Raw genomic sequence first — 25,245 nt, 5'->3', positions numbered from 1 at the left:
GGGCCAGGTGCAGTGACACAAGCCTGTAATCCCAGCTACCTGGGAGGCTGAGGCACAAGTATCGCTTGAACCAGGAGGCAGAGATTGCAGCAAGTGAAGTTGGAGCCACTGCACTCCAGCCTGGGCGACAGTGAGACTCCCAAAAAAAAAAGTTATTGGATATAAACAAATTTAAAACTTTAGCCTTATGTAAAATACAAACACAGTGACAGGATCATTGGCTGCCTGATAAAGGGTGTAGATTGCAAAGGAGCACAAGGAGCCTTTTGGACATGATGGTAATGTTCTGTATCTTTAATGGAGTAGTAGCTTCACAGATAATACAACTGTCAAAACTCACTGGAATTGTACACCTGAAATGGGTGAAATTTACTATATGCAAATTATTCCTCCAAATTGTTAAGAAAAAGCAGTTAAAACATCTTATTTAGATGTTACCATTCTTAGCAGATTTTGCTCACCATTGCCTTTCATAGTTTTCCTCTTTGCCTTAGTTTTTGTTTTTTGTTTGTTTGTTTTGGAGACTGAGTCTTGCTCTTTGTCACACAGGCTGGAGTGCAGTGGTGCAGTTGGCTTATTTCAGCCTCTTACCTCTCAAGCTAAAGTGATTCTCCTGCCTCAGCTTCCTGAGTAGCTGGGATTACAGGCATGAACCACCACACCCGCTAATTTTTGTATTTTTAGTAAAGTTAGAGTTTCACCGTGTTGGCCAGACTGATCTCCAACTCCTGATCTTAAGCAATCCACCTGCCTCAGCCTACCAAAGTGCTGGGATTACAGGCATAAGCCACCACGCCCAGCTCTCTTTATTCTTGATGTTCTACAATTTTACCAGTTTGTGTCTGGGTCTAGGGTGTTTTCCAGTATTTTTTAAACCTTCCAGTCTAGACACAACCTTGTTATTTCTTTGATCGTTCTTGTCCCACCCTCTTTTCCTGTGGAGTTCCCATTAGATTTGTTTGTATTTCTGGTTCTCTTCCCAATCTCTCAGTAAGTTTTCCTGTACTCCCTCTCTGTTAGCCCAGTGTTATAGAATACCTGACTTGGTCTTTATTTCACTGAATTTTTCTTCAGCTTGACCAGTTCTCCCGGGGTTGGCCCATTGGCTAAGTTTTTGTTTTTCTTTAACAGCTTTATTGAGGTATAATTAACATACAGTAAACTGCACATATTTGAAGTATACCTATTTAAAGTTTTGGCATACACTCATGTATATGTGTGTGCATATGTTGCACTCATGCAACTATGTCTGTAATCAAGATAATGAACATTTATCACCACAAACATTTCCTCTTGGCCATTTGTAACCCATCTCTGTTCTTACCTCCCCAGACTCCAGGCAAAAGTAAATCTGCCTTTTGACACTTTGTATTAAATACAGTCATGCCTTCTGAGAAATGTGCTTAGCTGTTTTCATTGATTTCGTTGTTGTGCAGACATCATAAAGTAGACTTGCACAAATCTAAAAGGTGTAGCCCGCTGCACATGTAGGCCTTATGGTATAGACTGTTGCTCCTAGCTGTAAACTTGCACATGTTACTGGATGAATACTGTAGACAATTGTAACACATGGTATTTGTCTGTAAACATATCTAAACATGGAAAAGGTACAGTAAAAAATCACATAACATCAAAAAATGGTATACCTCTATAGGCCACTGACCATGAATGGAGCTCGAAGGACTATAGTTTCAGTGAGTGGGTGTTGAGTGAATGTTAAGGCCTAGAACATAAACATTACACACTTAGGCTACACTAAATTTATTATTATTATTATTATTATTATTTTTTGCTTTAGTAATAACTTTAGCTTGCTGTAACTTTTTACTTTATAACTTTTTTTTTTTTTTAATAGATACAGCGTCTTGCTAGGTTGCCCAGGCTGGTCTTAAACTCCTGGCTTTAAGCAGTCTGCCCACCTCAGCGTCCAAAAGCTATGGGATTGCAGGTGTGAGCCTCCATACCCAGCCACTTTATATACTTTTTAACTGTTTTGTAATGACACTTAGCTTTTAAAGCACAAACATATTATATAGCTACTCAAAAATACTTTCTTTATATCTTTATTCTGTAAGCTTTTATCTATTTAAAAGATTTTTTTTTTAATCCAAAATGTGTTTATTGAGATAGTTTCCCACTCATCTTCATTCAGAGTGCTTTTAGTGCTGCTTCCTCCTGAAAGAACATCCTTCCGTAAGTCTTGCTTTTCCTCCTGTAGTCTGGCAGAGGACAGTGGAGCAGCCAATACACAAAACTACCATTTGTGCATGGCTGAAGACTGTGGTGATTTTATAGCATCCTGGGCATTTCACATCCATGAAGTAGGAATTGGGGCTCTGCACCAGGCATTTCTTCTTGTGTTTCCTCTTCTCTTCCTCTTCATCTGGAGAGGGATGAAGGAGATCCTTTGCGAGAGGCATGTTCTCATGGGTAGGTCGTCACCGCCGGAAAGGCTAAAAGATTTTTAACTCTTGAAACTTTTTTGTTAAAAACAAAGACATAAACATGCACATTAGCCTAGTCCTACACAGAGTCAGAATCCTCAATATCACCATCTTCCACCTTCATATCTTGCCCCACTGAAAGGTCTTCAGGGGCAGCAGCACACATGGAGCTGTCTTCTATGATAACAGTGCTTTCCTCTGGAATACCTCCTGAAGGACTTGCCTGAGACTGTTTCACCATTGACTTTGTAAGTAGAAGGAGTACGCTGTAAAAGAACAATAAAAAGCATAGCATAGTAAATACATAAACCCATACAGTTGTTTATTATCAACTGTATAATTTGATAAATACATAAAATATAGCATAGTAAATACATAAACCCATACAGTTGTTTATTATCGACTGTATAATTTGATAAATACATAAAAGCATAGCATAGTAAATACATAAACCCATACAGTTGTTTATTATCAACTGTATTATGTATTATTTACGAAAGCATAGTAAATACATAAACCCATACAATCGTTTATTATCAAGTATGCATTGTACGTAATTGTTATGTACCAGACTTTTATGTGACTAGTAGTTTTGTTTATACCAGCATTGCTGCAAACACATGAGTAATGCATTATGCTGTGACGTCACTAGGCCATAGGAATTTTTCAGCTTTATTATTATCTCAAAGGGACCATCATTGTATATGCAGTCTGTCTCTGACTGAAATGCTATGTAGTGTATGTCTGTATGTCGAATCATGCACTATGTTTTTATCCGGGGAAGGGTCTATCATAGGAGATGACAGTTCCCCTGTGTGTTACTGTGTCTTTTTTCTTTTCTTCTCTTTTTACGACAGAGTCTCAGACTGTTGCCTGGGCTGGTGTACAATGGTGCAATCTCGGCCTACTGCCACCTCTGCCTCCTGTATTCAAGCGATTCTCCTGCCTTAGTCTCCGTAGTAGCTGGGATTACAGGTGCCCACCACCACGCCCAGCTGATTTTTTTGTATTTTTATATTTTTAGTAGAGATGGAGTTTCACCATGTTGCTCAGGCTGGTCTCGAACTCCTGACTTCGTGATCCACCCACCTCAGCCTCCCAAAGTTCTGGGATTACAGGTGTGACCCACCGTGCCAGCCATTTCTTATTTATATATGTATTTACTTATTAACATTCCCACCAGCAGGATGTGAGAATTTTCAGTTGCTCTACTTGTGGGTCATTATGTGGTTTGGTCACTCTACAATTTCTAGCATTCTGGTGGGTATGTAGTGGTAACTCGTTATGGATTTGATTTGTCCTTCCCTGGTGTCTAATGATTTGGAACACCTTTTTTATGGGCTTACTTTTGCAATCCTTATATCTTGTTGAAGTTTCTGTTCAGATCTTTTGCATGTTTCAAAAAATGTGTCTTGGTCTGGGCGTGGTGGCTCACATCTGTAATCCCAGCACTTTGGGAGGCCAAAGTGGGAGGATCACTTGAGCCCAGGAGTTTGAGAGCAGTGTGGATGACAGAGCAAGACTCTCGGCTGGGCGTTGTGGCTCACGCCTGTAATCCTAGCACTTAGAAAGGCCAAGACAGGAGGATCACTTAAAGTCAGGACTTCAGGACTAGCCTGGCCAACATGGTGAAACCCTGTCTCTACTTTTTTTTTTTTTTTAAGATCCCCTTCTCGCCGGGCGCTGTAATCCCAGCACTTTGGGAAGCTGAGGCGGGTGGATCACGAGGTCAAGAGATCGAGACCATCCTGGCCAACACGGTGAAACCCCGTCTCTACTAAAAATACAAATAATTAGCTGGGCATGGTGGTGTGTGCCTGTAATCCCAGCTACTCAGGAGGCTGAGGCAGGAGAATTGCCTGAACCCAGGAGGCAGAGGTTGCGGTGAGCCGAGACCGCGCCATTGCACTCCAGCCTGGGTAACAAGAGCGAAACTCCGTCTCAAAAAAAAAAAAAAAAAAGATTAAAAAAAAGATCCCCTTCTCTACCTAAAAAAAAAAAAAAAAAATTGAGATGGAGTCTCGCTCCATCTCCCAGGCTGGAGTAAGTATGGTGACGTGATCTTGGCTCACTGCAACCTCTACCTGCTGTATTCAAGCAATTCTGCCTCAGCCTCCCAAGTAGCTGGGGCTACAAGTGCCTGCTGCCACGCCCAGTAATTTTTGCATTTTTAGTAGAGACAGTGTTTCACAATATTGCCAAGGCTGGTCTCAATCTCCTGACCATGTGATCTGCTTGCCTCAGCCTCCCGAAGTGCTAGGATTACAGTCATGAGTCACCGTGCCCAACCCCCATTTTTTTTTTTTTTTTAAATTAACTGGATGTGGTGGTGTGTGCCTATATTCCTAGCTACTGGAGAGGCTGGGACCGGAGGATTGCTTGAGCCCAGGAGTTTGAGGCTGCAGTGAGCTATGATTGTGCCACCGCACTCCAGCTTGGGCAACAGAATGAGACCTGTCTCTAAAATTAAGTAATATGTCTTGTTGTGAAAGCTCTTCGTATAATCTAGATGCGAGTGAGTTAGTTGTTTTATGTTTTGCAAATATTTTCTCCCCGTCTTTGGTTTGCTTTTTCATTTTCCTAACTGTCTGGGTTTTTCTTTAGTTTGATTCTTCCACAGTTAAGCTTTTCTACTGAGATTTTTATTTCAGTAATCAGAATATGATATCTAATTTTTAAAAATTGTCCTTCACCTTCTACTCTCTTTTAATTATGCTTATTTTTTTTTTAAATTCTATTTGCTGTTACAGCCCAGTGTTTTCAGGTAGTGCTGTCTTTGTTGAGTTTGGTACTTTTCTTTATGGATTAGTTTTGTCTTGAATGTGTAATAGTCACTGGTTTTGCTCCCCTCTTTGGTGTGTTTAGACTTTCCTGTTACAACATTTGGGGATGAGGGTAGCCCGAATACCCAAGAGCAGCCTGGGGTGTGGAGTCTCTCTGCAGCTTTAAAACTTTCACCATCCCATTCAGAACACTGCCCACTTTTTCAACCAAAGCACCCAAGCAGATGCTGCTGCTATCGTTGCTAGTTGCTTGGCACCAGGGGCTCATGCATACTGAAAGAAGCAAAGCTGTGCTCACCTGACTGCTTCTGCTGGGGTACTCCATCTAATCACCTAGTCTTTGACCCAGAGCGCCCTCTTCCTCTCTATCTTTGGTGAACCAGCTGCCTTATTTCTGGATGGCCTTCTCTGATGTCCCTTTTCTTCCTCTCCCTGCTAGAGAGGATTCTTTTTCTGTTTTTTTTCCTAGCACCCAGTATCTGTAATTCATTGTTTACATGTCTATCATCTGTAATAACTGAACTCTTTGTAGAAAATGAGCAGATACTATTTACATATAAGTTTCTGTCACCATGAGTAACACAGAATACTTGAATGAGACATTTTTATTTAGAGAATGGGAGTTTTAGTTAGAAAAGACAACAGAACTTGAAACTCCCTGGGAGAGCAAGCTAGGTAAGGTACCACATGGAGAGGTACTGGTCTGTTCTTTTACTAGTAGGTTAATCTTAGGCGGATTATTTACTCTTGTTTAATCTTTTTATATTACAGTAATTTTATTACACAAAATGTGAGCATGTGTGTATACATACACCTGCATACATTTTATTAAAAATAGTACATGTTCACTGGGTTTTGGTGTTTTTTGTTTGTTTTGGCAATTCTAGACAAAATATTAATATCTTTTTTTTTTTTTTTTTTTGAGACGGAGTTTCGCTCTTGTTACCCAGGCTGGAGTGCAATGGCATGATCTCGGCTCACCGCAACCTCCGCCTCCTGGGTTCAGGCAATTCTCCCGTCTCAGCCTCCTGAGTAGCTGGGATTACAAGCACACGCCACCATGCCCAGCTAATTTTTTGTATTTTTAGTAGAGACGGGGTTTCACCATGTTGACCAGGATGGTCTCGATCTCTTGACCTCGTGATCCACCCGCCTCGGCCTCCCAAAGTGCTGGCATTACAGGCTTGAGCCACCGCGCCTGGCCAAAATATTAATATCTTAAATCATAAATGAACTCTTCAGAAATCAGTACAAAGACAGTAACATTACAAGGGAAGTGAAAATAAGAGGAACAGAGGAAAACGGAATAGCACAAATGAGTTATAGCCTATATGAAGATGATACAGTTAACATTAATAGCTGAGAAAGTAATTTCATTATAAATTACATTATTAATTCTTACAAATATTGCTTCTCTGATGTTTGTACAGCTTTAGGAAATGAAGAAATCTCAAATACTGGGGAAACTTACTCTAGCCATGGAAAGTTTACTCAAAATTGTAGATTTTTGTATAAACTTGGCCCCAGCAATTCCAAACCATAGGAATCACTCCAACAAAGTAGTTACATACATACCCACATACATATACATACATGTTTACTACATAGAAAATGTGTAAGTAATATATCATCCCCCAAGAAACCACTTGTGTCAACTGGTTTATAAAATAATAGACTGACAAAGGAATAGAAACAGACAAAAGGCACTTAAGTAAAAATGCTGGAGTGCAATGGCGCGATCTCGGCTCACCGCAACCTCCGCCTCCTGGGTTCAGGCAATTCTCCTGCCTCAGCCTCCTGAGTAGCTGGGATTACAGGCACACGCCACCATGCCCAGCTAATTTTTTTTTGTATTTTTAGTAGAGATGGGGTTTCACCATGTTGACCAGGATGGTCTCGATCTCTTGACCTCGTGATCCACCCACCTCAGACTCCCATAGTGCTGGGATTACAGGCTTGAGCCACCGCGCCCGGCTACAAAACATTTTTAATCAATCAGTTTTATATTTACCCTGTGATTAGTGAAAATTATGTACTTCATACTTATGAAAGCACTGAGATCAAGCTTTTTTAATTCCACTATCCTGCTTTCTTTGTTTAGTAATGTCTGTCATTCCAGCTCCTGAGATATTGTCTAATAGCAACCATGAAAACAGTCATCATGCCTGCTTAAAATTCACGTCAGTGACACTCTTTAGGTCACTTTCCAAAAATGAGTTTTCTCAATTTTTTAGATCTGCAAAGGAGTGTCCACTGAAACACACATGAAGAGTGTCTCCGTGCATCATAAAAAGCATTTTTGATTTTGGTGATGGTACAAATAGTGGCACAGGTTTCCTTTTCAAGTCGTCACAGTCATATTGCTGAGATGGAGTCTCATTCTGTCCCCAGGCTAGAGTGCAATGGCACAATCTTGGCTCATTGCAACCTCTGCCTCCTGGGCTCAAGTGATTCTCCTGCCTCAGCCTCCTGAGTAGGGTTACAGGTGCAGGCCACTTGGCTAATTTTTGTATTTTTAGTAGAGATGGGGTTAAACCATGTTGGCTAGGCTGATCTCAAAGACCTGACCTCAGGTGATTGGCCTGCTGTGGCCTCTCAGAGTGCTGGGATTACAGGTATGAGGCACTGCACCCACCCAGCAAATGGTTTTTTAAACAGTACTGGAACAACTGGATCTTTACATTCAGAACAATGAAGGTGGACCCCTATCTCAAACCATATACAAAAATTAACTCAAAGTAGATCAAAGACCCAAACTTAAGAGCTAAATTGTCTTAGAAGTAAACATAGATGCGGCCGGGTGCGGTGGCTCAAGCCTGTAATCCCAGCACTTTGGGAGGCCGAGGCGGGTGGATCACGAGGTCGAGAGATCGAGACCATCCTGGTCAACATGGTGAAACCCTGTCTCTACTAAAAACACAAAAAATTAGCTGGGCATGGTGGCTCGTGCCTGTAATCCCAGCTACTCAGGAGGCTGAGGCAGGAGAATTGCCTGAACCCAGGAGGCGGAGGTTGCGGTGAGCCGAGATTGCGCCATTGCACTCCAGCCTGGATAGCAAGAGCGAAACTCCGTCTCAAAAAAAAAAAAAAAGAAGTAAACATAGACGCAAGTCTTTATGACTTTGGATTAGTCAGTTTTATTTTAGATATGCCATCAAAAGCTCAAATAGGTAAGTGGGGCTTCATCAAAATGAGTAACTTTTTTGCTTAAATAACATTGTTATGAAAGTGAAAGGATAACTCATGGAATGGGAGAAAATAATTGCACATTATAAATTTGATAAGGGGCTTGTATATATAAAGACCTTTTAGGACTTAATAAAAAAAAAAGGCAAATAACCACATTTAAAAATGGGAAAATGATCTGAATAGACAGTTCTCCATAGAAGATATACAGATAACCAAATGACTTTATGAAATATGCCCAGCATCAGTAGCCATTAGGGAAAATGCAAATTAAACCTGCAAAGAGATAGTACATCATACCCACTAGGATGGCTGTGTGAAAACACAGTGAGAGAATTGTTAAATGAATACGAGGAAAAATTGGATTCCTGCTGTAGGAGTGTAAAACGGTGAAACTGCTTTGGAAGACAGTCTGGCAATTACCCAAAAAGCTAGAGTTACCATATAAACCCAAGAGAAATGAAGGCATTTGTTTACACAGAAAAATTGTGCATGAATGTTCATAGCGTTATTCACAGTGGCCAAAAGGCATAAACAACTCGCATGTACATCATCTGTTATTAATGAATTGATAAAATAATGTATATCCAGACATAGTGGGATAGTACTCAGCCATAAAAAGGGATGAAGAGCTGACATATGTATGCTGCAGCATAAATGAACATTGAAAACATCCTACATGAAAGAAGCCAGTGACAAAGGCCACGTATTACGTGATTCCATTTCTAAAAAATGTCTAGAAAATAGATTTACTGAGGCAAAGTAGACTAATGATTGCCAGGAGCTGAGTGCAGGGAGGGGAGGAATGGGAATGGGTATGGAGTTTTCTGGGCAGCTATTGAAAATATTCTAAAATCTATTATGGTGATGGTTGTACAACTATGAATACAAAATCTAAACTTTACATATGTGAATGGTATGCAAATAACATTTTTAAAAAATCAGTGCCATTTAAAAAATTCAAATTTACAAAAGATTATAAACTTGTACCTGTTCATATAATGTATTTTTTAGAAATTATTCATGCCTCTGATTTAAAATGTTTTAAACTATAATCAGAATGCTAATTTATTTGCCAAGTGGAGATGGTTGCTAGTCATCAGAATTTTCTGAGAGCCCCAATCTTTCTAGCGTCTAGGTCTCTGAAGATAACAAGAAGGTATTAGTATGCAGAGGTTGGGAGTGAAATCACAGGGTCTAGTCATATGTTGAGGGGGCATATACGAGGCCCTCATGAAACCCAGTGACTTTTTCCTATGTCCAGATTATGTGTGCTGGTGTTGCATAATAAAGAATTTGTCAGTTGGGCGCAGTGGCTTACGCCTGTAATCCCAACACTTTGGAAGGCCGAGGCAGGCAGATTACCTGACGTTGGGAGTTCAAGACCAGCCTGACCAACATGGAGAAACCCTGTCTCTACTAAAAATGCAAAATTAGCTGGGCATGGTGGCACATGCCTGTAATCCCAGCTGCTCAGGAGGCTGAGGCAGGAGAATTGCTTGAACCTGGGAGGCAGAGGTTGTGGTGAGCAGAGATCGCACCATTGCACTTCAGTGTGGACAAAAAGAGAAACTCCTGTCTCAAAAAAGAAAAATAATTTGCCAGTTGAGTGTGGTGGCACGTACCTGTAGTAGTCCCGACTTCTCAGGAGGTTGAGACAGGAGAATCACTCTGAGTCTAGGATTTTTGAGGATGCAGTGAGCTTTGATTGCACCCTTGCTCTCCAGCCTGAGTGAGAGAAAGACCCTGTCTCAAAATTTGTTTGATCTTTTTTCCAGGTTCCTGGCACAGAGCTTCTAAAGAACCTGGAATTTGAGTAGTAGGCATGTGTTTAATACGCTAATGAAGTGAATAGCAGTGGGTCCCTAGATAGCTTCAAGATGGGAGCTGGTACCCCAGAGAGACCAAACCAAGTCCCAACACGGTTGGGACTTTGAGCTAGCCAGACCTCCAAAGGGCAGGAGAGAGGTCTGGAAATTGAGCTCTATTGTGTGGCCTATGATTTAGTCAGTCATACCTACGTAATGAAACCCCAGTAAAATCTCTGGACACTGACGCTCAGTGGAGCTGCCAGGTTGAGAAACAGATGTGCTGGGAAGGAGATTGCCCTAATTCCTCAAGGAGAAGACACAGAAGCTGCATTCCCTCTCAGACCTCACTCTGTGTATCCTTTATAATAAAACTGGAATCCTAAGGAGAGCACTTACTTTCCTGAGTTGTGTGAGTCATTCTAGTGAACAAACCTGAGGGTGCAGTGGAAAGCTCCTGTTTTAGTAACTAGTTGGTCAGAAGTGCGGGTGGTGGGGAGACCTCTGCAGCGGCATTCCTGGGAAAGACTGAGCCCGTAGAGCAGGGTGGTTGGTACCAGAATTGAATTGTACGCCCAGTGTGGTTGAGGCAGGATAACTAGACAGGGCTTATTTTTCTCCTTCCCTTGGGTGACACAGTAAGCCTTGCCAGATTTCTTGCCTGCCTGTTTTCGTTGTTGTTGTTTGTTTGTTTGTCTGTTTGTTTGTTTGTTTGTTTGTTTGTTTTGAGACTGGGTCTTGATGTGTCACCCAGGCTGGAGTGCAGTGGCGCAGTCTTGGCTCACTGCAGCCTCTGCCCTCTGGGTTCAAGCAATTCTCCCACCTCAGCTTCTTGAGTAGCTGGGATTACAGGGGTGCACCACCATGCTTGGCTATTTTTGCATTTTTAATAGAGACGGAGTTTCACCATGTTGGTCAGCTGGTCTTGAACTCCTGACCTCAGGTGATCCACTTGCCTCGGTCTTCCAAAGTGCTGGGATTACAGGCGTGAGCCACCACGCCTGGCCTTGGTTTTTTCTTTCGTAGAGTCCACATGAGTTAGACCTCATTTGTCAAAACATTTTTTGAGAATAAAAGGCAATTGATTAGGTACCGAGTATCTAGGTACCTGAGGGTAACTAGAATGATATGCTTCCATAAAGCCTAGTTGCATTATCATTCCAAAATGTTTCTAATTTGCATTTTTCCCCCTTAGGAGTTTTGTTTTTATGTTGTCAAATCTCTTGGCTTTTATTTTCCTTTCTATAATGTGAATAATTAGATATTACCTTTACTACTTTTTTCAAATGGGGGTAGAAATTAGGACACTTGCCCAAAGTCGCAGAGCAGGAAAGTGATCAGGCCAGGATTTGAGCCCTGTTGGATTCTCTAGCACAGCCCATGTATATAACCACTCTGCTGCACTGCCTCCAGCTGGATCTCTATCTCATACCCACTGTCTCCCTTATCAAAAGTACGAGGAGAGAGAGAAGGAACAGAAATGAAGAGGGGTGCTGGGTATGGTGGATCACTTGAGGTCAGGAGTTCGAGACCAGCCTGGCCAACATGGTGAAAGTCCGTGTTTACTAAAAATAGAAAAATAGTTGGGTATGGTGGCAGGTGCCTATAAATCCCAGCTACTCAGAAGGCTGAAGCAGGAGAATGACTTGAACCCTGCAGGCAGAGGTTGCAGTGAGCCAAGGTTGCACCATTTCACTCTATCCTAGGCATAGAGTGAAACTCTGTCATTCATAAATAAATAAATAAAATATTCATGTTTCTTCATCATTTAAGTCCATCTTAGTTTCTTTTCTTTTTTCTTTCCTTTTTTTTTTTTTTGAGATGAAGTCTCATTCTGTCACTCAGAATGGAGGACAGTAATCTCAGTTCACTGCAACCTCTGCCTCCATGCTCAAGTGATCCTCCTGCCTCAGCCTTCTGAGTAGTTGGGACTGCAATGCGTGTACCACCTTGTCTGGCTAATTTTTTGTATTTTTAATAGAGACAGGGTTTCACCATGTTGGCCTGGCTGGTCTTGAACTCCTGACCTGAAGTGAACCACTTGCCTTGGCCTCCCAAAGTGCTGGGATTGTTGAAAGTTTTTAAACTAGGGAACATTAGTAATATGATAGGCACCATTTATGCTGTATTTGCTGTTTTCTGCTTACATCAAGTAGCACTGAGGTGGGCATGGCACCTTGAACAGGTTCCATGAACACTATCCATGACTAAGTCAGGACACCCCCATTTAGTGCCCCATCAGCAAACTACATCTGAGTAACTAATTTAACTGCCAGTTAAATTAGTTAACTGTTGCTCTGGGTAAGAGCAACAGTTTGCAGCTTACTATTTTCTGATTTTTTTTTCTTAGTAGAGTGAAGAGGTGGTTGATAAAGTATCATATGATATTTATATGTGAGACTAACTAGTTTAAGTTTTTAAAAACTAGGTTTGGTTCTTGGCAGAAGGATCTTGTTCAAGTGTAAGGAGAACTCACTTCAGTGCTGGAAATAATTTGTTTACTTGTTTCTAACGGCCACTAGTATATGGCATCAGATTTGGAACATAGCTGTTAATTTGTGTATATATTTTATGAACATAACTCTTTGTACTCATTTTCGTTGTCTAATAGTTCTTTAGAAGGCAGATTTTGATAGTTTGCTCATATCTGCTATATATTTGTTTTGTAACTTTTACAAATTTAATTTACATTATTTTCCTACAAATTTAAAATCAAGTGTTCAAAACAGTATTGTGATAAGAATATCTTAAGATGACTTAAAAACACACTGCTAAATAATTAAACTCTTTCTTAGCACCTTTTTCCAGACATCTCCAGTTTAATGTCAACTGCATGGGTCAACAAACTACTGTGGCCCGAGTCTGCCTACTTTTGTAAGCAAAACTTTATTGGAGTACAGCCACACTCATTGCATTTATGTTTCTGTCAGCCCTGGTGTAGAGGATTTCATTCCTGCAAACACCTAGATCTCAAAGAATCATTTCTCTTCCGTATCTTATTAAACTGGCCTGTGGGCTTTCTGTGTGTTTCATTTCATAGCAAACTGATTACCTCTTTGAGATTGGTCTTCCTTTTCTTTTTCTGCAACAGGATCGCAGTATGTGGTAGGGAAGTCTGAATGAAGGTGGCTGTCTGAAGGTGACATCCTGTTCTCCTCTCTTCTGTCCTCTCCATCCTTATTTTGACCACCTGGTAATTGGGGGGAGGGGTGGAATGCTAGTCTAAATTGTGAAATGAAGTTGCTTTAACTGTTTCCCCTTTACTTGAAAAAGGGGGCTGGGGGTGATTCCTGCCTTGCAATAGAGAAATAAAAGTTACCCAGCTTTTAGCACAGTCTGTTTTGGGGTCATCAGGAAAAAGTTGTGGAGCCACTCCCCAGGGAGGAAAAAAAGAGTATATTCAGAAATATATTATTACAGAAAGCAATCTTTGATCAGTTTTTAAACATTTAAATATAAAGAAGCGACTTTACCAATGTATTCTAATACACTTGTGGGCAGCCACTTCTGATGCTAGAACTTTGAATATAAACAGTAGTGTTCCCAAATTGTAAAAGGAAAGAGATTTTAATGTTGAAATGCGTTCTGCCAAATCTTGCTTTGTGCTCAGCAGTTAGAGCTATGAAATTGCATTGATCAGAGTGCTTGTTACTGGCCTTGTCCTTTTTCACTTTTGCACGAGCCCTTCCACTTGAGCAGTGTGTCCTAAACTTTATTCATTGAGTGCTATCTTCATGAGTTTGCCTTCTCTGCACATTTCCTAATATTCTTTAAATGAACTCAGTTTTTAAAATATACATATTTTTAATTTTTAAAATATGGAATGACTTACAGATTTGCATGTCATCCTTGCACAAGAGCTGTGCTAATCTCTGTATCGTTCCACTGTTAGTAGATGTGCTACCGAAGTGAGCACTTAATCTTTTGTAAAGACTGGTTACCCAGGCTGGTCCAAACTCCTGGGCTCAGGGGATCCTCCCATCTCAGCCTCTCAAAGTGCTGGGATTACAGTTGGGAGCCATCAACTCACTTTCTAAAATTTAAATTTAAGCAAATTACTGTCTGTGAAATATAGGTTTCATATATTAATTCTTTTCTATTTGCCACTTAAAGGAACATGTAAATATTGGGTGTTTTGTTTACCTGAAACCATCTTTTATCTTTTTAGAGGGCACCAAGTTCATTTTGAGGAAACATTCCCCTATGTGCTGGAATTTTAAAGCTTTGATTTTGAACCAGAGTTGAATGGTAGATGGTGGAGGCTGCTTTAACTTGGAAGTACTAGAAGAAAGGAGTCATGGGGTGGGTGGATGCTGGCTGCTAAAATACCCCTTGCTTGGGCAAATTTATGTGTCCTGAAAATGAGGATATTTGGCTACGTGCATGGCAAAGCTTGGGATCATAGCCTTGCAAGAACAGTTGGTTGTTTTTTAACCTGGCCAAACATGCATACACACACACAGGTGCACATTTCATACGTTTCATTTTCTTTTACAGGTTTGATCTTGCTCTTCTACCTAGTTTTTTATGGGTTCCTGGCTGCACTCTTCTCATTCACGATGTGGGTTATGCTTCAGACTCTCAACGATGAGGTTCCAAAATATCGTGACCAGATTCCTAGCCCAGGTAATTATCTTGCAGTTATGACTTTTTTTTTTAAGGCAGAGTTTCACTCTTGTTGCCCAGGCTGGAGTGCAATGGTGTGATCTCAGCTCACCGCAGCGTCTGCTTCCGGTGTTCAAGCGATTCTCTGCCTCAGCCTCCCAAATAGCTGGGATTACAAGCATGCACCACCACACTCAGCTAATTTTGTATTTTTAGTAGAGACGGGTTCTCCATGTTGGTTGGGCTGGTCTCAAACTCCCCTCAACCTCAGGTGATCTGCCTGCCTCCACCTCCCAAAGTGTTGGGATTACAGGCATGAGCTATCGCACCCGGCAGCAGTTACGACTTTTAACAAAATTGAGTTATAGTTTATCGTCACCATAAATCTGTTCTGTATAGCAGATAGAAGACAGCTAAACCTTGGAGTTGAGTAATATGAAGATTTTAATTTTTTTGTTGTTTGATATTTGCCTAGTGATTTAAAGACCTTTACATTCATATACTGATAAATTTTGAAAGTTTGAGTAGCTTGTTTTGGTTCAGTGTTTTTTTTGTTTGTTTTGTTTTTTTCTCAGAAATAAGCAGAAATGAATATTGTGAATTCTAGTAAGCCAAGTTTGAAGAACATAGTTATAATTACATTGACTTATGAGTATCGTAGAGCAGTTTTACTTTGCTTTGAGTAATTAAGGTATGTATTTTGGCACTAGCTTGGGTTAGAGCTTTAGGCTTATAAAATACATACTTTGTGGTTCTAATTGGTTAGTAATGAAACTGGTAAGATGTTTAATAACAATACCTCATCGAGAACAAAATGCACATACTCTTCATATGTTTAATTCCTCTTGATATTCTTCTGGAAATGAAATTTATTATAGAGGAGAATATATGCAGTAAAAAACTGAAACATTTAAACCACATTTTCTACCTCCTGGTTTTATTTTTTTTAACTGTCCTTTATTTATTTGTTACTATTTTTTTTGAGACAGAGCTTTGCTCTTGTTACCTAGGCAATGATGCAGTCTTGGCTTACTGCAATCTCCACTCCCGCGTTAAGTGATTCTCCTGCCTCAGCCTCCCAAGTAGCTGGGATTACAAGCATGTGCCACCATGCCCAGCTAATTTTTTGTATTTTTAGTAGAGCTAATTTTTTGTATTTTTAGTAGTTTCATCATGTTGGTTGGGCTGGTCTCGAACTCCCCATGACCTCAGGTGATCTGCCTGCCTCTGCCTCCCGAAGTGCTGGGATTACAGGCGTGAGCCACTTCACCAAGCCCAAGGTTATTATTCTTTACCTGCTATTTAAGTGATGTGACTTACCATTGAACATGGTCTGATCTATTTCAGAAACACTGAACGCTATTAATATTGCATGAAATATATAAGCAGTAATGTGTTAAATATTTTTAAGTACACAGTTTTAAACTAAATTTGTTAAAATTATTTGTCGCTTGTTTTAGTATTTAAATTGTCATTAGTTTAAGTATATATACACACATACACATATACATATACATTACATATGTGATATATTAAATATAGGAATGTTTAACATATCCCATATGTACCTGTAACACATATATAATATGTATAGTATATGTGTTTATATTATATACATATAACATTATATGTACATGTGTGATATATTAAATATGGGAATGTTTAACATATCCCTTATATAATATATTAAATATAGGAATGCTTGAGGATTAGCAAAAATTTTAGAATTGTTTTAAAGACTTTGTGCAAGGTTGAATTAATAATCTAGATCTAATGCTTTTTTTATGGGTTTTTTGTTTGTTTGTTTGTTTGTTTGTTTGTTTGTTTTGAGACGGAGTCTCGCTCTGTCGCCCAGGCTGGAGTGCAATGGCACCATCTCACCTCACGGCAACCTCTGCCTCCCAGGTTCAAGCCATTCTCCTGCCTCAGCCTCGCAAGTAGCTGGGACTACAGGCATGTGCCACCATGCCCACCTAATTTTTGTATTTTTAGTAGAGATGGAGTTTCACTATATTGGCCAGGCTGCTGTCAAATTCCTGACCTCAAGTGATCCGCCTGCCTTGACCTCCCAAAGTGCTGGAATTACAGGCATGAGAGCCACTGTGCCCAGCCAATCTGATGCTTTTTAAACAAGGAAAAGTTATATTAAAGTTGGAAGCCTGATTGTTTCTTAGAGATAAATCTTCTTGCCTTTTCTTCATTAATAAGCATAAGAAACATGTTTTGTGTTACGTGGGTGTCAGCTTATGACAGGAAATTGTTGATTGTTATACTCCACATCCAGTATGCGAAATCCACATTTTAACTACAGAGCAGTATCTGCTATTGAAGGAAGAATATTTGCCCTAAAGTTTAAAATGCATAGACCTTTGTCATTGAAAAGGAGTTAGCTGTCTTAGGAATGTTTCCATACAGTTGCAATTTAAATGACAAAAGTACTTAGGCTTTGATTTGCTAAAGTTTTTATCCTTGTATTAATGGTATATTAGCAAAACCTAAAAGTGTTATTTGATTTTTAAAAAATGAATATAGAGAGTTCAAAGTAAAATTGCATCTTTTTTTTTTTTTTTTTTGAGACAGAGTTTCGCTCTTGTTACCCAGGCTGGAGTGCAATGGCGCGATCTCGGCTTACCGCAACCTCCACCTCCTGGGTTCAGGCAATTCTCCTGCCTCAGCCTCCTGAGTAGCTGGGATTACAGGCACACGCCACCATGCCCAGCTACTTTTTTGTATTTTTAGTAGAGACGGGGTTTCACCATGTTGACCAGGATGGTCTCGATCTCTCGACCTCGTGATCCACCCGCCTCGGCCTCCCAAAGTGCTGGGATTACAGGCTTGAGCCACCGCGCCCGGCCAAAATTGCATCTTTTAAAAAGGAACAGATTATAATTAACTGTAGATAATCAAATTTAGGGAAGGTTTCTAATCGATAATGTCTGAGATGGTTTTGAAGCTTTCAATTCTTTTTAATTTCAATGTCTATGCCTTCATAATTAGAATTGGGAAGCTATTGATAGTTTCAGTATACTGTGAACACAATTTTCCATGTAATTTGCTGAGATTTGCTTTTTAGAGATAAGAGTAAGGAAAAGGAGAGAAGGAAATTTCACAGTCTCCCTCCTTTATCCCTTTATAGGACTTATGGTTTTTCCAAAACCAGTGACTGCATTGGAATATACATTCAGTGTGTCTGACCCAACTTCCTATGCAGGGTACATTGCAGACCTTAAGAAGTTTCTAAAACGTGAGTATGTTGTTTTAGAGTAAGGTCAAAGATTTTAGTTATAGAAATTAGTACCAAATTATGATTACATTTAGAGACATCGTTCTTAGAATTTGTATTACCTTTTATTTCCTTCTGTTAAACAGACAACTAAGTGCATTTTATATACTTGTGAGACTATTCTAACTTACGGAAGGATGCAGGGACCTACTAATGGGCAGTAGATTTGATTTTTCTGTCTTACATAAGTACACTAAGTTCTTTGAGATGTAAGATTTATTCTGCATTAAAACTAAATATTTTAGTTAACAGAGCAAATCTATATTGTGTGAAATAACTCCTCTGAGAACTTGGATCTTTTACATTCAATGTTGTGTTTTGTTAGGGATGGGAAATTGTGTTTATTATTTTAAAGTTATGTCTGTATCTGATTTTTAATACATCAGTTGTTTCTCAAAGTTACCAGTTTGTACTGCTTTTTGAGAGCTACCTAGCCCAGTTTTTCCTCCTGTTTTGCTTGGCCCAACCATTTATGTGAATAGTGTTAACAGTCATATGAGTAATCATCAAATGCCCGAGCCTGTGTTTCTTGATCAGCTCATCTCTTCCTCAGCCACACACACCTGAAGCTGCTCCCTAGAACATTACTTCATCTCATCTCCCATTCCGCTTTCTCTTTTATGTAGCTTAATTCCATGGTTTTTATTTCACTTTGACTTATGCTGGTGCTCTAATATCCTAGCCCTCTCAGTCTTTGTGTCACACACTGTGGCACAACCCCGCTCCTGGATAAAGCCATATAATTACTAGATGTAGCTCATCCTTCTGTGCCCCTGCGCCCTGTGCCTCTGTGCCTGAGCAGCCAGGTGCTGCTCTAGACAAGATACTGAGTGGGACTAATAGCACTGTGAGCACTTGAGCACTTCCCTCAACTGGGCTTGCCTAACTGCCTGGAAATCCTATGGAATTTCTCTGGATAATTCTCTGAAGGGATTATTTCCAACTTTCACTCACCCCTTACCATTTTCCTTATAACTCACTCTCTTCATATAACCTGATTTCTTTTTTTTTTTTGAACGGAGTTTTGCTCTTGTTACCCAGGCTGGAGTGCAATGGCGCGATCTCAGCTCACCGCAACTTCTGCCTCCTGGCTTCAGGCAATTCTCCTGCCTCAGCCTCCTGAGTAGCTGGGAATACAGGCACGCACCACCATGCCCAGCTAATTTTTTGTATTTTTGGTAGAGATGGGATTTCACCATGTTGACCAGGATGGTCTCGATCTCTTGACCTCATGATCCACCCACCTCAGCCTCCCAAAGTGCTGGGATTACAGACGTGAGCCACCGTGCCCGGCCTGATTTCTTATTTTAAGAGATAATAGAAGAACTCAGATGGGAGCTCCTCCAGTTTCTCCATTGCCAATAAAGCAAATCTACAGTGGCAGCCATTTTTTCTGTCACATTTGTCCTGCTCTGATGGGGATCTGCCCTTCCTTGCCTGCTTTGGATCTCATCCTCTCTCACTGTCTCAGAAACATACTGTGTACTCTCTCTTCTGGTATGTATTTAGCCTTTTTGTCTTTACTGGATCCTTCCTGTCAACTTGCAGAAATCTTCAACTCCCTCCTATCTTAAACCAAAAGCTGCTTTTAATCTCACATTATCTCCTAGCTGTCTTCCTAAGTCTCTTTTCCTTGACAGTTAAATATGTTGTTATTATTTAAATAAAGACTTTTGTGAAAGTATCCATGGTTTAATACCTAAAAAAGGTCTGCAATGAAGTGTTCCCTGCCCTGCTCTCTTCCAGCAGAAGTCCTATTAATTTATTCACATATTTTTTGAGGGCCTGCTTTGTGGCAAGCACTCCTTTGGGTTCCAACAATGAACAGAAGAGAGATTCCTGTCTTTCTGGAGCTTAGTCTAGTGGTGAATTAGAAGATAGTATGCACTGAGGGGGAAAATAAAGCAGAAAAAGGAGATTCAGGGTAAGTTGGGAAGGGTTGTGGTTTTACATGCAGAGTGGTCTAGGAAAGCCTTATTGAAAGGGAATTCTTGAGGGAAGATCTGAAGGAGGGAAAAGAACTAGCCATGGAAATGTCCAGCAGAGGAAGCAGTAGGTACAAAGGCCCTGAGGCTTATGGTGCTGATATGTTGAAGATTCATCAAGGAAATGAGAGGGCCCCGGGGAGAGGTATAGGAGACTGAGGTTAGGAAATTCAAGGAGGTCCAGACTGTGTAGGTCCTTAGAAGCCATTGTTAAGTTCTTTGGCTTTTACAGTGACCGTGATGGGGGATTTTAAGCAGTGAATAATAACATGTTCTAACTTGGATTCTTTTTTTTTTTTTTTTTTTTTTTTGAGACGGAGTTTCCCTCTTGTTACCCAGGCTGGAGTGCAATGGCGCGATCTCGGCTCACCGCAACCTCCGCCTCCTGGATTCAGGCAATTTGCCTGTCTCAGCCTCCTGAGTAGCTGGGATTACAGGCACGCACCACTATGCCCAGCTAATTTTTTGTATTTTTAGTAGAGACGGGGTTTCACCATGTTGACCAGGATGGTCTCGATCTCTTGACCTCGTGAGCCACCCGCCTCGGCCACCCAAAGTGCTGGGATTACAGGCTTGAGCCACCGCGCCCGGCCCTATCTTGGATTTTTTAAAGGATCCTACAGGCTGCTTTTTGAAACTAGACTAGAAGTGGGGAATGGGGAAGCTAGTTAGAAGGCTATTACAGTAATCCAGATAAGTGGAGACAGTGGCTTGGCAAGGGAGGGAGAAATGAAGGTTGTGAAAAATAGTCTGATTCTGGACACATTTTTATTTCCTTCGTCTGTTTGTCTGAAGTGGTGTCTCTGTCACTCAGTGGCAGAGTCACGGCTCACTGTAGCCTCAGACTCCTTGGTTCAAGTGATCCTCCTGACTCAGCCTCTGGAGTAGTTAGGACTACAGGTTCACATCATCACACCTAGTTAATTTTTAAATTTCTTGTAGAGATGAGATCTCGCCATGTTGCCCAGGCCAGTCTTGAACTAACTCCTGTCCTCAAGTGATCCACACATCTTCACCTCCCAAAGTGCTGGGAAGTATTCTGTGTCTATAAATATTACACTTTTTCTGCTGGTTCTTGATTTTTTACTTTTATACATTATCACTTTTCTTTATTAGCGTATTATCATTTATCACTTTTATACATTTTCTTTACTTAGCTCACATGTCTCAGACCTTCCCCCCTTTCTCAAATCTGTAATAATTGATTACTATTTTTAGTTTTATTTTTGATTGCCTTTTTATACTTGGTTTTTATATCTTCTTCAATCATCTGTAGATACTCTCTTCTGACTTCCTTATTTGTAAACTGTCATTTGAGGTATTTTCTTGAGTCTTTTTTTTTCTGGAAAACTCCTTCCTAGAGCCCTTCCCCTCTGGCTGCAGTCTGTACTATTTCTACAGCAGCCTTTTACTCCCAGCTGTCCTTTGGGGAACTTCCTTTTACCACTTTCTTTAGTTGAATCCACTGTTTCTTGGCCCCTGCCCTTTTTTTCTCTCTTAATTTACTCCTTAGTTTTGATGGAGTACATTCTCAGGTAATTTCATAACAAAAGACACATGAAATGTAAATTTGAGCCCTTTCATTTCTGAAGATGAATTATTTCTGCCTTTATATTTGATTGTTTACCTCCGTACAGAATTCAGTTCCTTTGTATTTGTCTTTTTTCTTTGAAAGTTTTTAATGTTCTTTTTCATTTTTCTTTATCTCTTTTGAGTTCTAAAATTGCTATATGGATTTCTGTCCTCAAAGTATTTTGCTGAGACTTGATTGCAGGTCTTTCAGGATGAAGACTTAAGTTCTTCAGTTCAGGCAAAGGATTTCGTTACTACTTTGGTAATTTCCTCAACTCAATTTTCTGGCTTTCTCTTTCTAGAACTATTCTGTTTGTTGGGTCTTGGACCTCTGGTTTTTCTCTTACTTTGTTTTTACTTAATTAGACTTTCTGGGGATTTACTTTAATTTTCAACTCTTTTTGTTTTTTAAAACATTCAACTGTTGTTGATCCTTAGGCGCTCCTTTTTCATGTTTGACAGATACTATAATACATCTGGTTAAAAAACAATGTCTTCTCTATTTTTCCTGCAGTTAATACTAATTGTACTTAAATTTTTATCTTGTTCTAATTATCTCTTTCCTTTAGGGTCATTCATTCCTCCTGTTATCTTGGTCTTTTTTTTTTTTTTTTTTTTCCTTAATCGAGACAGTCTTACTTTGTTGCCCAGGCTGGAGTGCAGTGGCATGATGTCAGCTCACTGCAACCTCTGCCTCCTGGGTTCAAGCGACCCTCATGCCTCACACGCAACTAAGATTGCAGGCCTGCGCCACCACACCTAGCTAATTTTTGTATTTTCTTTTTTTTTTTTTTGAGACAGAGTTTCACTCTTGTTACCCAGGCTGGAGTGCGATGGTGCAATCTCGGCTCACCGCAACCTCCGCCTCCTGGGTTCAAGCAATTCTCCTGCCTCAGCCTCCTGAGTAGCTGGGATTACAGGCACGCGCCACCATGCCCAGATAGTTTTTTGTATTTTTAGTAGAGACGGGGTTTCACCATGTTGACCAGGATGGTCTCGATCTCTTGACCTCGTGAGCCACCCGCCTCGGCCTCCCAAAGTGCTGGGATTACAGGCTTGAGCCACCGCGCCCAGCAATTTTTGTATTTTCAATAGAGACAGGGTCTCACCATCTTGGCCAGGCTGGCCTCAAATTCCTGGCCTCAAGTATTACCTGCCCATCTCTGCCTCCCATAGTGCTAGGATTTCAGGCATGAGTCACTACACTCACTCAGCCTTTGGTAATCTTATTTTAGGCTTTTCTCAGATGTATAGGGCTCTTTGGTTATTCTGGGGTCAATGACCTGTCTGAGTTCCTATCATGCCTTCTGCATAATCTGAACAGTCATCATACAGTTCCTTACACTTAACAGTATGGAAGTGGAAGTCAGCATAATAATATTTAAAGAAAGGTCACTGATGAACTGAGCTATTCCAACAGAGTGTATGCAGTTTGAGAAGCCCTTGGGGAAATTGGTGAAGGACTTATTTTCTTGCAAAGTGATGTGCGTCATGATGCTGTTTTGTTATAAAGTTTTTCCTACCCCCATAAAATACCTGAATCATTCTTTGCTTTTAAATGAATACATAGTTCCCACGGTAACCTACTTTCGGATAAGTATAAGATGAAACCAAACATTTTGACAATGATTTTTTTTTCCCCAAGTTGAAGACTTTACACTTCCTTTTTGAAGCATACACTTTGAAATTTGGTTCTTATTTTGGTTGAATTCAGTACCCTTTTTCTGGTACCAATTGTACCCACACACCAATAGTTCTTACTGAGGTACTGTTACACCATATCTTAATTATTTATTAGTAAGTATTGTTCACTAGATTAAGCACACTGAGGGCAGGGGTCACATCAGGCTTGTTCACTGTGTGCCTCTTGGGCTAAACACTGTGCCGAGTATAGAGCAGACATCGTATTGTCTGTTGCATATTTTTCCTCTCTCTTCCCTCCCATTGCCAAGTTCTAACCATTTTGCTCCTTTATCACCTTTGCCTTCATCTAGTTACCCCCATCTCTGCTAAAAACACCCTTCTGTGAGCTATTCTTCTCTCATTTGGGCTACTTTAGTAGTCTCCTAACTCATTTTCTGGGTCCTTTCTTTTTCCCTTCCTGACTGTCCCCCACAGAAAAGTCAGAGTAATTTCGTAACGTAAGTATATTCATACAATCCACTTGCCCTGGTTTAAAACATTTTAGTGGATTGTTAATTGCTGTTTGGCAAAACACCCACCTACACCCCTCAAAATTCTTTAACATGGCTTACAAGACTATATGGTCTGGCTTCTACCTTCCGTCATTGGAAGTGCTTCTCCCAACTTCATTAACTTCCAGATACTCTTTTGCATTCATCTCAGTTGCATTTTTTTTTTACTGTAGATTGTCATAAGACTGTATCTTCATACCTCTACAGTTCTGATTTTATACTCACTCAATGTCTATCTTCCGCACAAAACTAAGCTCCATGAGGGCAGTGGCAGTGCCTTTTTACATCTTCTCTGTTGTATCGCTAAGCATGCGGAAGGCATTCAGATAATGCTTTAGCCATGGCTGTTACCGCCACCTAATGGTGACAGATGAGATCGATCTATAATCCAGTTTATATAATTATTGAAACGCAGTAACTTTAGAGCATTAGTTAGCTGTTAAAAGGTAAAGGGGCAAACTTAACATTCTTTCCCTAAAGTTACCTGGTAATTGACATTGCTGTTTTTGTCTTTGAAGATTATTTTCCAAAGGTTGATATATTCCTGGTTGTTTTTAATACCTTTTTTGGCTGATCTAGCACACATATATGTTTCCTTTTTAGCATATACTTTAGAAGAACAGAAGAACCTCACAGCCTGTCCTGATGGAGCACTTTTTGAACAGAAGGGTCCAGTTTATGTTGCATGTCAGTTTCCTCTTTTGTTACTTCAAGCATGCAGTGGTATGAGTGATCCTGATTTTGGCTATTCTAAAGGAAAACCTTGTATTCTTGTGAAAATGAACAGAGTACGTACATATTTTACCTCTGCTGCTGCTTTATTTCTCATATTCTCTGTTAAGGAGGCAACTACTTTTAGATTGTTTTGGTTGGGTTAATGCCTTCCTTATTAAAAGTTATCTCATTTGTGGGGGAGCTTGCTTTAAAGGCTAGCAGTAATGTTTATTGATCACTGGAAAAAAGTTTGTACAGCAAAAAAGAGAGGTTCATAGGTTAATCATGGATTAAGGAGTTAAAGTAACTTAAACATTTCTTCTTTGGGAATACCTATGCGTTTCACCACAGATTAATGCTTGAAGGGGCAGGTGCTCTCCTTGTCATACCCAAAGCAGGGTCTTGTTAGGGTACAGCACTCATCTTTGAATCCTATGTGGTAAAATAATATAAAATTCCACAGACTCCATAAAGTTCATACTTAACTTTTTCGAAATACTCAGTACCAAAGCATAGTTTTATAGTATCAGTATATGTATATGTAATTAAATAATGGAAATACAAATAAAATCCCATTCCAGTGGGATGTTGCAGTTACAGCCAAGTAGCAGCATTTTGCTGTTTTACAGAAGGGGTGCTTAAATTCTATAGTAATGAGCAAAGTAAGAAG

General features: G+C 40.2%; 2 protein-coding genes and 1 non-coding gene across 3 annotated transcripts in view; 1 reads left to right on the top strand and 2 right to left on the bottom strand.

Annotated features, from left to right (window-relative positions):
* Window positions 1-25,245, top strand: part of ATP1B3 (ATPase Na+/K+ transporting subunit beta 3) — a 58,185-nt gene that overhangs the window by 18,360 nt on the left and 14,580 nt on the right. Inside the window, exons 2-4 of the mRNA XM_039461914.2 lie at window positions 14,719-14,847; window positions 17,963-18,070; window positions 24,465-24,649. Coding sequence (XP_039317848.1) covers window positions 14,719-14,847; window positions 17,963-18,070; window positions 24,465-24,649 — 422 coding nt within the window. The remainder of the gene's footprint in view (window positions 1-14,718; window positions 14,848-17,962; window positions 18,071-24,464; window positions 24,650-25,245) is intronic.
* Window positions 2,113-2,528, bottom strand: LOC120360842 (small ribosomal subunit protein eS27-like). The gene has a single exon (XM_039461915.2). The coding sequence runs from the start codon at window positions 2,418-2,420 to the stop codon at window positions 2,160-2,162; it is 261 nt and encodes an 86-aa protein (XP_039317849.1). The 5' UTR covers window positions 2,421-2,528; the 3' UTR covers window positions 2,113-2,159.
* On the bottom strand, window positions 14,034-14,137 carry LOC120360874 (U6 spliceosomal RNA). Its single transcript, XR_005577275.1, has one exon. It is a non-coding gene; the product is annotated as a U6 spliceosomal RNA (small nuclear RNA).

Source organism: Saimiri boliviensis, chromosome 9 (genome assembly GCF_048565385.1).
Source record: "Saimiri boliviensis isolate mSaiBol1 chromosome 9, mSaiBol1.pri, whole genome shotgun sequence".
Lineage (NCBI taxonomy): Eukaryota > Metazoa > Chordata > Mammalia > Primates > Cebidae > Saimiri > Saimiri boliviensis.
The sequence above is the reverse complement of the archived record's forward strand: the minus strand, read 5'-3'. Positions and strand labels throughout refer to the sequence as shown.

What these genes read in the sequence shown, in the direction of transcription:
- LOC120360842 (XM_039461915.2), bottom strand. Translation starts at nt 2,420, where the DNA reads ATGCCTCTCGCAAAGGATCTCCTTCATCCCTCTCCAGATGAAGAGGAA.